Source organism: Salvelinus sp. IW2-2015, linkage group LG26, assembly GCF_002910315.2.
Source record: "Salvelinus sp. IW2-2015 linkage group LG26, ASM291031v2, whole genome shotgun sequence".
Classification (NCBI taxonomy): Eukaryota; Metazoa; Chordata; class Actinopteri; order Salmoniformes; family Salmonidae; genus Salvelinus; species Salvelinus sp. IW2-2015.
The window spans coordinates 7,601,787-7,618,801 of record NC_036866.1 but is presented as its reverse complement, the minus strand read 5'-3'; the positions used below and the strand labels follow the sequence as shown (position 1 = coordinate 7,618,801).

At 43.7% G+C, this 17,015-nt stretch overlaps 2 protein-coding genes across 2 annotated transcripts in view; both read right to left on the bottom strand.

The window, feature by feature from the left end:
* Window positions 1-17,015, bottom strand: part of LOC111952600 (rab GTPase-activating protein 1-like) — a 159,056-nt gene that overhangs the window by 103,597 nt on the left and 38,444 nt on the right. The window contains 2 exon segments of the mRNA XM_070435100.1: window positions 14,292-14,442; window positions 14,770-14,863. Of these exon segments, the coding sequence (XP_070291201.1) occupies window positions 14,292-14,442; window positions 14,770-14,863 (245 nt within the window).
* On the bottom strand, window positions 288-6,938 carry gpr52 (G protein-coupled receptor 52). The gene has a single exon (XM_023971445.3). The coding sequence runs from the start codon at window positions 5,272-5,274 to the stop codon at window positions 4,156-4,158; it is 1,119 nt and encodes a 372-aa protein (XP_023827213.1). The 5' UTR covers window positions 5,275-6,938; the 3' UTR covers window positions 288-4,155.

Below are 17,015 nucleotides of genomic sequence, written 5' to 3'. Positions count from 1 at the left end.
AACCTTTGGAAATCCAGCCACAGACAGAGTGCATGCCTTGCTGTGTGTGTTGTGTAGTGCAGTAAAACGCAGGCTAATCCTCGGTTTAGTGATGAACTCTGTTCACCTTGGATTTGAATAGCTACAAACAACCCTACAGACCATATATATATATATATATACACAGCTACAGCATTAGCATACTAAATGTCAGTTTACTGTCAGTTATTTCACTTAAAAGTTATTTACCTTATGTATATAATCCTAGAAACTAACCAAGTGAATCACCCTTTCAAATCATTGCCTGCTTTTTAATAATTTTCTTAAGTACAGTACAACTCAGCACCAGTAAAATGTGAGACAACTCAAGGCAGTGTTCAAAGGCAACATTACTAGATTTTTATTTTCATTTTTCATCAGTTTTATTGGATTGGCAACAACAGCAAAACCATAGCCTTTGACAAAATCTCTGAAATAAAAAAATAGATGGTGTGTAATTTCTTGATTTGCCGTCTAATCCAAAACATGTGGTCATATAAAGCAGCCTAGTTGGTATGCGTCGTCATTGGGCGAGATTTTGTCATAAGATTGTTTTTGCGTTTTTTGTTGTTGTCTGAACACAAAACAGACACTATACATACTCCTATTAAAACAAGTAGCATATCAATTTTGAATAAAATAAATAAATAAAGACGTTAGAATGTATTAAATCACATCTGTAAGATACAACACCCTAACGAATGCACTTGAAGTCAGTTGTTTTTGAACATTTTTGCATTTTCTTCACTTCAGAAAGAAATTGGAAACTAGTTTGGTCATTATAATAGACATGTGGAAAAGTGAATATTTAGTTACTGAATCAGTACACAGTCCATTCAACTACTGGCAGAGAAATGACCTGTAAAAAAAGGATGGAAACTAAATGAAAGCTAAGCCACAAATGAACTAAGAAGAAACTAAATGAATTGGTAATTACACTACCTCGTAACCACAATGTTTTCTGAAAACAAAAAATGAGTCAAAGTGGTATATTGTCAATAACTACAATAACTTGTTTGTTAGAATGAAACTACATTCCACTAGCGTTACTGTGGAAAGTGTAACCAATTAAAATCTCATGAAACCACCAGTACAACATTTACTGTAAAGCAAAATCGAGAGAGAAAGTAGCTCGTCAACAATATTGATTTACCATTTATAAAAGATGGCACATTGTTTGAGAAGCGAGAAACATTTTTTTCTCCATGTGTGTGACTTGCTTTAGCGTGCAAACAGAAATAACTATCTGTGTGTAATTCTAGAGAGAATCAGAGTCAACCAAAATACATCATCGGGGTGTTACTGCATTAAATTACTTGGTGTGATGGTAGGTTTCTGAAGAGAGAAATGGAAAATAAACATAATAATGAGGCAGTGTGGGTGGGTATGTAGTGTGTGAGACCAGGTGAAAGCTATGATCCCTTATTGATGTCACTTGTTAAATCCACTTCAATCAGTGTAGATGAAGCGGAGGAGACGGGTTAAAGAAGGATTTTTAAGCCTTGAGACAACAGCCATGGATTGGGTAGGTGTGCCATTGAGGGTGAAAGGTCAAGACAAAAGTTGAAGTGCCTTTGAACAGTGTATTGTAGTAGGTGCCAGGCGCACCGGTTTGAGTGTGTCAAGTACTGCAACGCTGCTGGGTTTTTCACACCGAACATTTTCCTGTGTGTATCAAGAATTGTCCACCACCCAAAGGACATCCAGCCAACTTCACAACTGAGAGAAGCATTGGAGCCAGCATCCTTGTGGAATGCTTTTGACACCTTGTAGTCCATGCCCCGATGAATTGAGGCTGTTCTGACGGCAAAAGGGGGTGCAACTCAATATTAGTAAGGTGTCCCTTATGTTTTGTACACTGTACGCTCACACACAACACACACGCGCATATTGACGCCAAAACACACACGCGCATATTGATGCCAAAACACACACTTTCACATACACTGTTGCTGATTGCCTAGTCACCTTTCACCCTACCGACATGTACATATAACCTCAACTACCTCATTCCCCTGCACAATGACTCGGTACCAGTACTCCTTGTATATGACCTCGTTATTGTTATTTTATTGTGTTACTATTTCCTTTTCACTTCTTAACTCTGCATTGTTGGGAAAAGGCTCGTAAGTATTTCACAGTAAAGCCTATGCATGATGTATTTGGTGCTTGTGACAAATAAAAGTTAATTTGATTTGAAAAGGTGTTGAAAAAAGATGGTACCATTGTATGGTACTACTACAAATACAAGCTTGATGGATTTTGGGTCAAGTCAAAAGGAAGGTCACGTTACAAAATGCAGTCACGCAGCCAGTGTAAAAAAATAAATAAAAATAAGTGCAGTGTATCCTTGTAACCATATAGAAGAACAGAATGTACATCTTTGTGATCCATATTTTCCAAAAAAAATAAATATATATATATCTCTCTATCTCTATCTTTAGGCACATATACAGAACCATCTGTAAAGCAAAAAGAGGAATGAATACACAGGTTAAGCAGCATAATGTTGAACATAAACAGTCACAATATAGAGAGTTTAATTGTTAAGTTGGCTGTACTGCTTTTTTCCCCACACAGGTCTACCTACACATGGCCTACACCATAAGAATCTCATCTCACAATAGTCTTGCGTATTACTGAAAATGTGCCCCTGTATGGATATTTCAACATTATCTGTAAAAAAACAAATTGCAAAATTCTGGGAATGTATGAGAAAAGCTTGGAATGACTATACCTGTGCTGTATCAAACAATAAATTACACAACCAGACCAGTCATCATGATGCATTTACTGCACCTAAAAAGGAACAGTCTCTGCACTTAGCATGGAAAAGGTAAGGGGACAGAGTCATACATATGAAGCTGATGCTGAAGTAGAGTGGAGACGATCTCTCTGAACTCTGATGAGCAGCCAAAGATAAAGAGAGTAGTATTCACTAGTGGACATGACCAATCACTCTTTCATCTAAACAGCTACTGGATCTGAGGCATTGACAAAGATTATTTTATTTTTTTTACTAAAAAGTTCCACGCCAAAATATATAAATATCTAATCAAACTAAACCAGCTGTGTGTTTTTTTTTGTAGTTTGCTTAACTCGTCAAATTGACTACCACGTCTCTCTGTTTAGGGCTGACCGAAAGTCTTTTAAACACACGTTGAACAATGTTGTGTTTGCTAACAAACCTTCTGCAAACTCTGCAAAACTTTGTCATAACAGGTCAAGGCAACTAACTATCTGTTATGTACATCAGTGTGGTGGGCGCCACCATTGCCAAGGAGCATGTATATACAGTAAATGAATAGTCAGCCATTTGCACGCACATGTGAACTCCTAAAGGGAGTGTATGCAAATGAGGATTACGTGTTAATGTCTGTACTAATTCAGCCTTCGTGTGCCTACTAAGAACACAGACCTATAGTAGCAGTCCAATATTGGCATTCAAATTCAATACATTTTAGTCCACAAAACTGTGAAATCAGAGACAGTAAAATCATGAGGTCACCATCAATGTGAGGAAAGTGTTTTGTCCTAATTTTGTCCTTTACTTAACCTGACTGACGAGAAACAAAACAAAATAAACGTCAAAGCCTGAGGTAACCATGGTAACCATGGTGGAATGATGTTGTACATAAGGCTGTACATACAGTACATGTACAGCATATGGATTACTGATATTGGAGTTAATTTGATTCGTTCTGACATTTCTTRTTTTTTTGGTTTTGTTTGTACTTGTTTGATATTTTACTGCACTGTTAGGAGCTAGTAACATGCATTTCACTGCACCTGCTATAACACCTGCTAAACTGTGTACGCAACCAATAAACGTTGATTTGATTTACCAGCTATACCCCACTTCGCAGGTCTAAAGTCAAAATGTAGTGCCAATCTCTCATCCACTTAGTTGTTCAGAAACTAAACCTTTACAAAAATCTAGCTTCTCTCAGCAATCACATTTTTGCCCATAAATCATGACTTGGCATGACTACAGCAAAGTGATTGGTATTCTTCAAACAAACCGTCAGAGCCTAAATTATTTTTCTTTGGGACAGCTCTGTCAATTGAATGGTCAGCAGCTTTGTAAAGATGTAACCTTTGAAATGTGTGGCTTCTTTAACAATAGCCTGCAACTCCTCAGATGGAGCAGGACTTTGGCCTCTTCCTGGGTTTGGGTTCTCCAAAGTCCCTGTCGTCGGCTGCACAGTGGCTGAAGGAGCAGAGTGTCTGCGAGAGGCGGCGCATGCCCAGGCGGAATACACTGTTCGACAGGCTATAGATGACGCAGTTGCAGAAGCTGTTGCTGATGGCCAGCCAGGTGGTTACAAAGGACAGGGCGGGGCTGTCCAGCACGTGGGAGCTCTCCAAAAGGAAATAGATGATGTAGGGCAGCCAGAGTATGTAGAAGACGCTGGTGATGCGGAAGAGCACCATGGCGTAGCGCCGGTCAGGCCCGTGACCCGTGTGGTGCCCCCCGCCGCTGCCACTGCCACCTCCCTCCCCGGCCTCCATCTCCTGGCTGGGGAAGCGTGCCCGCCTCTCACTGATCTCCCGATTGTGCTGCTGGCAGATGCGGAAGATGTGAAAGTATGTGAAGCAGACCACCAGAGCAGCGGGCGCGTACAGCAGGCACACCACAAAGCCTGTGAAGAGTGCCGAGGTGGGCCAGGAGTGGGCGCACCACTCAAAGATGTCTCCGTGGTAGCCCGGCTTGCCCCAGCCAAAGAAGGAGGGCAAGAACATCAGGCAGGAGTAGACCCATATAAGGGCGATGCAGCCACGGAGCCGGCACGGCGTCACCAGCTGGTTGTAGGACAGGGGTTTGGTGATGGCCAGGTAACGGTCCATGCTGATGCAGGCCAAGCAGGCCATGGAGACACTCTTGAGTACCGAGATGACGTAGCTGAAGACCTGGCAGGTGATGGGCTCCTGGACGCCGGCCGGGTAGTGCAGCAGGGACAGTGTGGGGACCAGGCAGCTGAGGCCTACCAGCAGGTCAGCATAGGCCATGGTCTGGATGAAATAGCTGGTAGTGTAGTGGTGCAGCAGGGGGGCGCAGTGGAACACGAAGATCACCGTCAGGTTTCCAGCGATGATAAGCACTGTCAGTAGCACGATGACGGCAGTCTCCAAGACGCAGGCCTCCAGGCCTTCGTTCTGGCCCCAGCCCAGGGGGCAAGAGTGGTTGGGATCCGGGTCCACAAGGCTGCTGTTGGCAGTGGGTACCAGGTCTGTTGTCAGTGCTGACTGATTCATTGTTGTGGGCGCGGTCCTGGTGGGTCAGGTTTGTGCTGTGCCACCTGCGATGCAGATGGTCTGTAACTGGAGACTGGTCCGCCCCTGCTGTCTGTCTGTAGCCTCCCACAGCAAACAGAGCTTTATCCTCGCTCTCTCTTTCACCTCTGCTCTCACATAGTTGGGTCTCAATCAAATGAACACTGGCTGACGAAAATCAATACAGCCCACAGGGAAACAAGAGTTCCAGCTTGGCTCTCCTTTTCTGATCAGTCATGCTTAGAGCCAGTGGGGTTATTGTTGAAGAAAGAAAAATATATATTGCCTACACAAACAAAAAAAGGTTGGCCGATGTTACACCAAGCATCTATCCCGGTGGCAGGGATCCCCACTGCGGTCCCTGACAGTCCCTGGCCACATCTCCTGCCTCTGGGCGGCTAGGGGATGAGGGCAGGGGCTGTCCTCACAAGGGCAAAAAGCACAGGAGGTGCAGGGTAGTTGACATGTGGGGAAGAAGCATGCAGGCAGACACGGTGCAGATCCTACTGCTGATTAAATAAGACAAGGAGCATGTGACTCCTATCTTGAGACTATCGATAAGAGAAAATAGTGTTAAAACATTTACTGTTAGCACAAGCATGCCATTTCGGCTTTCAAATAGCTTGTTCAGCGTCAGAAAAAGAGCAGATGGGAAAATCCAGAAGTCATAGGAGTATTTACATCCACATTAGCCATTGTGTTTGGTTTTTACCTCTAATAAAGTCCCTTCTAAAGTCTGGCGTGCAGCAGTTAGTTTTCAGTCCTGTTGTATGCATCCTCTTATTTTGGAGTAGCGAGTATTGACCCCATGTATGCTCAGCTATTGTCCGAATCAAAACACAGACACGCTAGAAAAACACTGAGCTCTCGGCGGGTGTTAATGTCACAGCTCTCGTTCCACAGAGCACTGGAGGAATTATGTTTACAATGCTCTCCAGTCAGAGAGAGGCTAAACGAGGCGCAGCAAAATCCGTATTTTGTTATGTGTGCGCAAGCTTTGATCTCTGAAATCCCAATCCACACACTTTTCTGAAACTTTCGTCCTCAAGGTTGTGAGAGGCAAATGCTGGTTGTAAAGAAGATTGAGGCAAAGAATTTTGGAGTTGCCAAGAGTCTTCCACACAATCCCAATCAATGGGTACTAGAGCCGGTAGAGGCCATCTGAGTGTCTCAGCTCCTCTGACTGTGTCGCCTTAGAAATCCTTTTCAGGACGCACTCTGCGATGGGTGTGGGATCTGCATTCCACTTCTTTATCCCTTCAACTTGTTTTTGGTTCTTTTTTGCCAGTGACATTCCCCAAATAGCTACGGGTGAAAACGCTTTACATCAGCCTCCCCTCGTTTCCACTATTGATAATATTACGTATACATGTCCATTCAAATGAGCTTTTTGTTTAGGGGAGGCATGGCTTTCTGGCCTTTCTACTCTTTCTTCCACACAATACGTCTGCACCTCGTAGCAAAAACCCAGGCACAAAATCAAGAGAAACCACCCCACCAGTACAGAGACAGTCCCAGTTTCAGTGCTGTCCTCTGTCTCTCATTTCCCCAGTCGAACTGAGCTTACGACAAATAAATAACTGAACAGACAAAAATAATTTCCTGGAGTGAAGTACAGAAGACAAAGCTAAAGCTACTGAAAATAAATAGGAACCTTTTGAAGAGCGGCGAGGAGAGGAGAGGAGAGGAGCTGTCCATCACCGCTGGTGCAGTGGGAAGGAGATACTGTGACTGGCTTACAGTTCCCGTTCCCTTCGCTCGCGCTCTCCCTGTCTTCCGCACACTCCCTCTACCCTGCACACACACACTCTCTCTGGCACTCACTCCCTCCCTGGCTTTCTCGTTCTCTCTGAACCATGCTCTGCCCCTCCCTCTCATACACCCGCTCACTCTCTACCCCCTCCTTCTCATACAGTGTCTCTCTCTCTACCCACTCCCATTTAGGCTCCACCTGAGGTCCTCTCTCAACCCAGCCACAATACTCAGTCTCTCTCTCACAATCTCTTTTTTCAGAGAGCTAAATTTGGACATGTTCCCTATTACGAAATGACTAAGCTAATCTCTGTCTATTTTCTATTAACTAGCCCCCTCCCCACTTTGCTTCCCCTCTCCCCTTCTCTAGCCCCCTGTCCATTGCTCCGACCAATGACCATGCCCAGCCATGCCTGCCCCTTAGTTACAGTTGCCAGGCATTTCAGTTAGTTGGGATCATCCTTCACCGGCAGACAACAAAGTGTAACAAGCTGCGGCAAATTGGGGAGGCAGGAGGGCGGTTTCAGAGGTAAACTGTCTGTATACCATTACCGAGTTCAGGCTCAACTGACCTCTACAATACTAAAACACTAGGACAAACAACAAAGCTATGCTGTTAAAGCAACTTCCACAAGCTCTAGATCTGTACTCTTAAGTTCAACTAGTTTAACTAGAGAAGGGGCTGTAAAAACAATGGTAGTGACCTCCTCCTCCCCCTTTTGATCCCAGCCACTAYGGCTCTGTGTTGGGACAAGCAGAGAGCCTCTGTCCGGGCTCTTTGTCACTGCTGGCGTACAGTAGCTCACACTAACACTGGTTAACACTCAAGAGAGAGACGGAGGTACTAGGGCCTCAGAGTGGGKAGATCAGTGTCGAGCTGCTCAATAAGAGTACAATAATCGAAGCATAACGAAAAAAACAAACCTGCTACGGCACACGAGAGAAAAAGCCAAGGTCGACCTAGTGCTGACGAGTCACAACATGCGTTATGAGAAAAGGAGATTTGAATGATTAATTACCATACGCTAGAGCCAGAGAACAAAATCAGGTTGCATAGAATTTAAGGTTAAATGTCAAGAGTTAAACCCAGGGTTTAAACCCAGGGTACTAAGGGTACTAAGGTCATTCAACAAATAAATAGTGTTGTGAAAATATACAAAAGGAAGTACAATAACTTAGGTAACTGAAATAAATGACACTATCCACTACAAAAAAAAAAGTTATACTGTAAGCATTGAAGCTATATAGATTCATCATCATCATCTCCTAGGGAGAAGTGTGGTATACAACCTATTTCTCCATCAAGCTCCTAGCCTATATTGTGAGGGAAAGCTCACTGGATTCCCAGTATTGCCCTTAGCTCTTGGTTGGGCCTCAGCCTGTCCTGAGGACGGGCAGACCTTTTGTGATGAGGCCTTGACACATCCCAGTTGAACAACATTTCTCAGACGAGAAACAACATCTGTTTTTCAGGTTAGTGATTCTTCATGAGGTGAAGACAAAGCATGCGTGCACTGTTAATGGAGGCGACTGGACGGGGCTGCGTGAACGGAGGCGACTGGACGGGGCTGCGTGAACGGAGGCGACTGGACGGGGCTGCGTGAACGGAGGCGACTTGGGACGGCTGCCGTGAACGGAGCGACTGGACGGGGCTGCGTGAACGGAGGCGACTGGACGGGGCTGCGTGAACGGAGGCGACTGGACGGGGCTGCGTGAACGGAGGCGACTGGACATGCAGCAATTCAGGATTGCCTCTAAATGGATAGCACCAAAATTCCATCTTAATGAAATTATCTTAACACTAATCTAGCAAGTAGTCTACTGACCAGGAAAGTAGCTAACTCAAGACCTGATTGTTTACATAGCCTTTCAGGAGGAGCATTTTTCAGGACAACCAATGGGAGTTTCTCTGTTTGCCACAACTTGGTTTGGAGGCTATGTCCATCAAAGCCAAGCCGGGTATCCAGGAGCATCACATTAGAAGGGTTTAAATCAGACATATAGACTACAGAATATGGGCACGGGAGAGCATCACAAGTAGAACGAACTCAATAAATYCAAGCATGTTTCCATGGCAGCTCATCCCAGTGTACAGCATTGTCTGTGGGTTAGAACGCGTGGGTGTCTGATTACTTCTAGCCCCACTCTCCACACTGCTGGTGCTACCTTTGATTGCAGACTGACTAAATGCCACTGCAAAGCTAGCTGGAGTGTGGGCCAAATATGACGGTACATAGAAATGTAGCTGAAGCACCTTGAGAAAAAGCAAAAAGATCCGTCAAAGATTTAATGGCATGCTTCATAAAGACCGAAATTGATTTCATTGCAGGCCTGAGTGGAAGAGACTGCATTAGCGGAATTCAAGTGAGAATTGAATGTAGCACAGCCTCTGAAGAGAACAGTTTTACCCGTCTGTCTGGGCCAATGCCGGCTTGAGCCGTTTTTCATGTTTCATCCATGAATATAGGCTCTTAAAAAATAAATAACACAGTTTAGTGCATCACTGCAACTATGAAAAGACTATCTAAATTGTTTCATTTCTCTCATAGTATATTTGAGATATAAATTAGGCCTAGTAATCAAATGATTTAAATATTGATAATGATGTCAATTGAAGTTGTCAATTGTGAAATCGCTGAGAATCACAGAAAGGAAAAAAAATCCCTCTTCATTCAGGGAAAACAATATATATTTCCACAGACGGTGACTTCCAATCTCAGAGACAGACCAACACCACAGCGTTTGAGACCTCCAATCTGAACTACCATCCAACTTTTCTCATTGGTTTTGATTGATCCGGACAGAGGAATTAACGTGAAATGGCTCTTCTGAGGAGTAAACTCCAAATAGCTTTCAATCAGTTTTAAGCCATGGTTCAACAGCAGCACACCTTTGGCAGATCACACAGGGAGAGTAAAAGGTTATGAAAATGTTAGTTTCACGCTTACTCTCAGAAAAGCGCTACACAGACTGTGTGTGTGTGTGTGTGTGTGTGTGTGTGTGTGTGTGTGTGTGTGTGTGTAGTTAAATCCAGGAGTTACCAAGGAAACGCAAAACAAACAAAAACATATTCCTGTGCTGAGAAAACACTTGTTTGAAATTACATTCATCCAAGGTCGGAATACTTCAGTCAAAAAGTTTATTTTTGCTACGCAAAAGACATGATTTGTTTGTCTCTGTACCCAAGACATCTGAGTACCAGCTTCAATTAAGTCTCAATGGTAACTTGGCCCGATAACATGCCTTAAACTGTTATACTGTCCTACCAGAAACATTCACTGAAAGCCCCCCTATAAAAATACTCCACGTATCACATACACAAAACGAGAGAACAGCCCTCTTCTCCTCTCTGCATTACTACCCAGCCTTCTGTCCAAGTGCCATGTGCAATTATTCAAATACGTGTCACCGTCAGAAAGTCGAGTGAAATGTGCCCTGGTTTAGGACATCAATACCCCCATAACCAGCCACAACTCACTCACTTAGGCTTCAGTCTGCATTATAATCATCAACCTCGAGTGGAGACAGGCCAATTCATAATGTGGGTATCATCGAGCCCTCGGCACCACGTCCCCCTTCCCTCCCCCCAACACCACCCCCTGGGCTTTTATCTGGCTATTAATAGCACCGGCCAACCCCTCTATCAACATCATTACATCCAATAAGGAAGGGAACCTACTCAAAGAATTACAATGAACAAGTGAGCGCTCACCAGGCGATTCTCTGTGTCACATAACCTGCCTTACGTAAACTAGTGTAATAGTATATTTAGCAGCTCATATTTTCATCCTCTGTGGGAGGCAAGGCGGCTGGGGCAGATGGAGAGAGAGACAGCGAGAGACAGAGAGAAAACTGTGGCTCTGGGTTAAAGGCGTGTTGCAAGGGTAAATTTACACCCCCAGGCGAAAGACAACAGCCCAGTATAAATACAGTAGATGTGAAGAGGAGCCTGTTCTCTTTCATTCAGTCATTTCTTCTGAATCGCCTCCTTGGCTTTTATATTTTATCTATTTTCTGTGCCACATGCGCAAGCAGTAACCTTTTGTTTATGGCTCCATTTTATCTCCCTCCCGCTCTCTCTCTCTCTCCCTCTTCCAATCCCTCCATTTCAGGCAATTGATTACTGCATTGTATTTCAAGCACTTTCTCCTCCTGGGGGGAATGAGTATTGTATTACACATAAAAGTGATGACCTGTCGCCTAGTCAACCTCTTCACATGTCCTCATGAAAAAAACATCAATACATTAGTCACTTGGAATTAGCTAGGAGGTATTACATTCATGGCTGCTCCACTAAAATTGATTTTTCGCCATGATCTACCAGCGAGACCAGTCGAGATGGAATTCGTTTGGACTGTGGGTGAGCCTAGGTCGGGGGCCAGCTATGGGCTGTCGGGGGCAGGCTATGGGCTGTCGGCCAGACTACAGAGGATGCTACACATTAGCTGTGGGTTTTAGTGCCAGGGGACATGGGTCTGATAGGACTAGCCTCTGTCTGACACATGGTCTCCACAAGAGTGATGGACCAGTGACCTGTGCAGTAAAAAACGTCACACTGACTGGGCTACTGCCTAGTGCAACACCTACTGCACACCGAGGTCAGGATGCCAGAAATACACTTGTTGCAGAAATATACTTAATTCTAGTTAAATGACTTCTGTTCTATTATATACAGTCGTATGAAAAAGTTTGGGCACCCCTCTGAGGCTGCATAATAATTTACTCTGTCGTCACAGAAAATGATCACAGTGGCATGCCATTCATTTTCTGGGGTATTGTCCAGACAAAGATTTTTAGTGTAGCAATATTAAGTTGTAAGAAATTAAATCAGATGTGAAAAATAGGCTATGCAAAAATGTGGGCACCCTTGTCATTCTGTTGATTTGAATACCTGTAACTACTTAGCACTGATTAATAGGAACACACAATTGGTTTGGTGAGCTCATTAAGCCTTGAACTTCATAGACAAGTGCATCCAATCATGAGAAAAGGTATTTAAGGTGGCCAATTGCAAGTTGTTGTTCTCTTTGACTCTCCTCTGAAGAGTGGCAACATGGGGGCCTCAAAACAACTCTCAAATGACCTGAAAACAAAGATTGTTCAACATTATGGTTTAGAGGATGCTACAAAAAGCTATCGCAGAGATTTAAGCTGTCAGTGTCCACTGTGAGGAACATAGTGAGGAAATGGAAGACCACAGGCACAGTTCTTGTTAAGGCCAGAAGTGGCAGGCCAAGTAAAATATCAGAGAGGCAAAGGATGGTGAGAACGGTCAAAAACAGCCCACAGACCACCTCCAAAGACCTACAACGTCATCTTGCTGCAGATGGTGTCACTGTGCATCGTTCAACAATTCAGCGCACAAGGAGAAGCTGTATGGGAGAGTGATGCGGAAGAAGCCTTTTCTGCACACACGCCACAAACAGTCGCTTGAGGTATGCAAACGCACATTTGGACAAGCCAGCTTCATTTTGGAATAAGGTGCTGTGGACTGATGAAACAAAGATTGAGTTATTTGCTCATAACAAGGGACGTTATGCATGGCGGCAAAAGAACACAGCGTTCCAAGAAAAACACTTGCTACCCACAGTAAAATTTGGTTGTGGTTCCATCATGCTGTGGGGCTGTGTGGCCAGTGCCRGTACTGGGAATCTTGTTAAAGTTAAGGGTCGCATGGATTCCACTCAATATCAGCAGATTCTTGGGAATAATGTTGAAKAATCAGTCACAAAGTTGAAGTTACGCCGGCGCTGGATTGTTCCTCTGCATTTATGCMGAGGAACAAGTACAATGTTCTGGAATGGCCATCCCAGTCCCCAGACCTGAATATCATTGAGAATCTGTGGGATGATTTGAAGCGGGCTGTCCATGCTCGGCAACCATCAAACCTAACTGAACTGGATATGTTTTGTAAGGAGGAAAGGTCCAAAATACCTACCTTTTTCTATTGGGGTGCCCAAATTTATGCACCTGTCTAATTTTGTTTTGATGCATATTGCACATTTTCTGTTAATCCAATAAACCTCATTTCACTACTGAAATATTACTGTGTCCATCAGTTATTTGATAGATCAAAATGAAATTGCTGATCCAAACAAACAAACAATTATTTATAAATGGAAATTGTCAGGGGTGCCCAAACTTTTGCATATGACTGTAGCTACATTTTCTGCCTGTGCACAGAGAGAATGACATATTTAAGCTACAGTTAAAAATCAAGAAATTCTAGTGTGGAGTATTTTATTTGGACCATTTTCTTAAGTGTAGATGTGATGCTCTATATGGTGTTGTCAGACACCCATCCCCATCCCATTGTCACAAAATCTAAAACATATTTTTGGAGAGCTTTCACCACAAGGACTGTGTTAAATTGTGACAAAGTTTACAATAGTGCTTTTTACTGTGGAAAAATTCCTACAATCACCCATTGCTGTTCTTAACCGACTTAAATTTGTTCGTAACTGACTTGCCTAGTTAAATAAAGRTAYAATAAAATTGTAGGCATGAGAACCAACATACCTCCAAGAGAAACATAAGGCTTCATCACCAACCTTGTTCTCTGTGGGATCAGACTGCACACTGTCAAGTTCAACTGAAATGATCGTGATGAAGAGATGCTGCTGCTGTTTTTTAATGCTGTTTCTATGTCAATCATGTTATTGTAAAGCCAATGACATTTCCAAATTGTGTGGACAAATAAGTTTTCCAATTCTAAAACAGCAGGCTCTTTATGGAGCTAATTTAATGGCCAGTTGTGACAGTCATTGAGTCTCTCCAGAGGAAAAACTGCAAGGTGACAACTACTGGGTACGTGCATTTAGACACTGTCACATGACACCAAGTTGATGAGTGTGACAACAATTTATTTTTTTTATTTTTTTTACACCAAAGTCTTCAGGGATCGTTGCAATCTCTGCACTCAAAATTACAATTTGCATGATGGTTATACAGCACACATATTTGACTGGCTCTCATTCAGAAAAGGTGCATTTCTGCAAAACTTCAATTTTTCGTCACCCACACAACATGCAGCCATTTTGAGGATATTTCAGAAACTCTACACTTAAGACAACAGAGCTTGAGTGAGTGGAGTTGAAATGTGAAACTTGTACATACAAAAGCAGGTGGGAATCAATGATTGTGTGCGACTGAGGTGCGTGCGACTGAGGTGCGAGTGTGTGTGTGTGCCCTCTTTACCTTGGTGGTCTGTGTGTGTGTGTGTGTGTGTGTATTTCCCTCCTCCTTACCTTGGTGATGAGGATGCGGTATTTCTCCAGCAGGGCCTGGTCACTCTGGCAGCCTGAGAGGAGCTGCCAGACCTCAGCTCTGAGGGCCTCGGGGACCCCAGGCTTCACCAGCGCAGTCAGGCCCTTAGGCCGCACAGACAAGTTCCCATGCCTGACACACAGGAGAGAGATAAGAAACTACTCTACATACAACAGCCAAACTCATCAGGCTAAGGCCATCTACAGTAYAGGCATGGGCAGGRATATTCATTATTAATGTWACTCTCCTGGAGCTGATGTTTATAGGGTTAGAATGGAGGATGTTTATTACAACATCATTATTGTGACCATATGAAAGTAATGCTAACAATTTCATTATTCTCCTCGTGTAATGGAGGAMCAATGGGGTACTTCAGACGAATACATTGAATCTGTTTCCTTATTCAATGAATTAAGCTGTTATTTACTGAACGGTGGTTATCATGACCGCCACACTTACCATATGTTGAGGATTGCACCCCAGGACTCTAAGATCTTCTCAGGGCAGTCCTTGGACACATCACCGGTCCCACTGGAGATCTCACTGTCGCTATCTGCAGGAGACAAGACAAGGCCCAGTGGGAGGAGGTGAGATAAGACTAAGATTTTAGCCTTCTATGGGATCCCAGTGTGAATTGCATATGGATCACTGGGAACAAACATGTATTGCATTATGAGCAGCAAGACCATTTAAAAAAWATATATATTCTTTAGGAGTTTTCACACTTTCTTCAGACATTAAGGGAAACAGAATAGGAGACAAGGCAAGTTGTGATTCCCACGTACAGCTGAGAGAAGTACACCTGTTCCCATTTTAAAACCCACACACACACACACACGAGAGCTTCAAGTTCCTCGGTGACCAAATCAATAAGGACTTCAAATTGGTCCACTCACACATGCAGCATCTCTTCTCATTGTTTGGCATGGGCCCTCAAATCCTCAAAAAAAGTTATACAGTTGCACCACTGAGAGCATCTTGACTGGCTGCATCACTGCTTGGTATGACAACAGCACAGCCCTCAATTGCATGGCGCTACAGAGGGTGGTGCGGACAGCCCAGTAGAACACCAGAGGCGAGCTCCCTCCAAACCAGSACCTCTACAGTGCATTCGTAAAGCATTCAGACCCCTTTACTTTTCCACATTTTGTTAGGTTACAGCCTTATTATAAAATGTATTAAAATAGTCCCCCCACCATCAATCTACACACAATACCCAATAATGACAAAGCAAAAACAGKTTAAGAAATTGCTGCTAATAAAAAAACTGAAATATCACATTTCCATAAGTATTCAGACCCTTTACTAAGTACTTTGTTGAAGCACCTTTGGCAAAGATTACAGCCTCCAGTCTTCTTGGGTGTGACGCTACAAGCTTGGCACAACTGTATTTGGGGAGTTTCTCCCATTCTTCTCTGCAGATCCTCTCAAGCTCTGTCAGGTTGGATGTGGAGCGTCACTGCACAGCTATTTTCAGGTCTCTTCAGAGATGTTTGATCGGTCCCTGCCACTGAAAAACATAATCCTGCCACCACCACGCTTCATCGTAGGGATGGTGCCAGGTTTCCTCCAGACGTGACGCTTGGCATTCAGGCCAAAGAGTTCCATCTTGGTTTMATCAGACCAGAAAATCTTGTTTCTCATGGTCTGAGAGTCTTTAGGGGCCTTTTGGGAAAATCCAAGTGGGCTGTCATGTGCCTTTTACTGAGGAATGGCTTCCGTCTGACCACGCTACCATAAAGGTCTGATTGGTAATGAGCTGCAGAGACGGTTGTCTTTCTGGAAGGTTCTCCAATCTCCAGAGGAACTCCGGAGCTCTGTCAGAGTGACCATCAGGTTCTTGGTCACCTCCCCGACCATGGCCCTTCTCCCCCGATTGCTCAGTTTACCCAGGCRGCCAGCTCTAGGAAGAGTCTTGGTGGTTCCAAATATCTTCCATTTAAGAATGATGGAGGCCACTGTGTTCTTGGGGACCTTCAATGCCGCAGAAATGTTTTGGTACCCTTCCCCAGATCGGTGCCTCAACACAATCCTGTCTCGGAGCAATTCCTTCGACATCAAGGCTTGGTTTTTGCTCTGACATGCACGGTCAACTGTGGGACCTTATATAGACAGGTGTGTGCCTTTCCAAATCCTGTCCAATCAATTGAATTTACCATAGCTGGATTCCAATTAAGTTGTAGAAACATCAAAGATGATCAATAGAAACAGGATGCACCTGAGCTCAATTTCAAGTCACATAGCAAAGGGTCTGAACACCTGTAAATAAGGTATGTTTTTTTWATATTTGTAATACCTTTGGGGGGGGAAGAAACTCTAAAAACCTGTTTTCGCTTTGTCATTATGGGGTATTGTGTGTAGAATGCTGAGGATTTTTTATAAGCAGAGAGTTTGAGCTGTGGTACCACCCATTCCATAGGGTAATGAGTGTGCATGCACTTGAATGTTCAAGTTCATAAACACACACATAACATATTTTTCATTTTATACACCAAAAATATTAATTACAGTGGGCTGACAACACAAGAGAAAACGTTGACATTCCAGGTCACATTGCTGCGCACTAGAATTTACCAAAACAAGAAAAGGCATGTGCACTTGCGACTTGGGAGAAAAGTGCAGGCAGGCAGCAGCATCCTCACACAGTGGGAAAGCATTCAGTCCCGTCTACAATGGCAGCTGACCTCCAGCTAGAAAGMACTGAA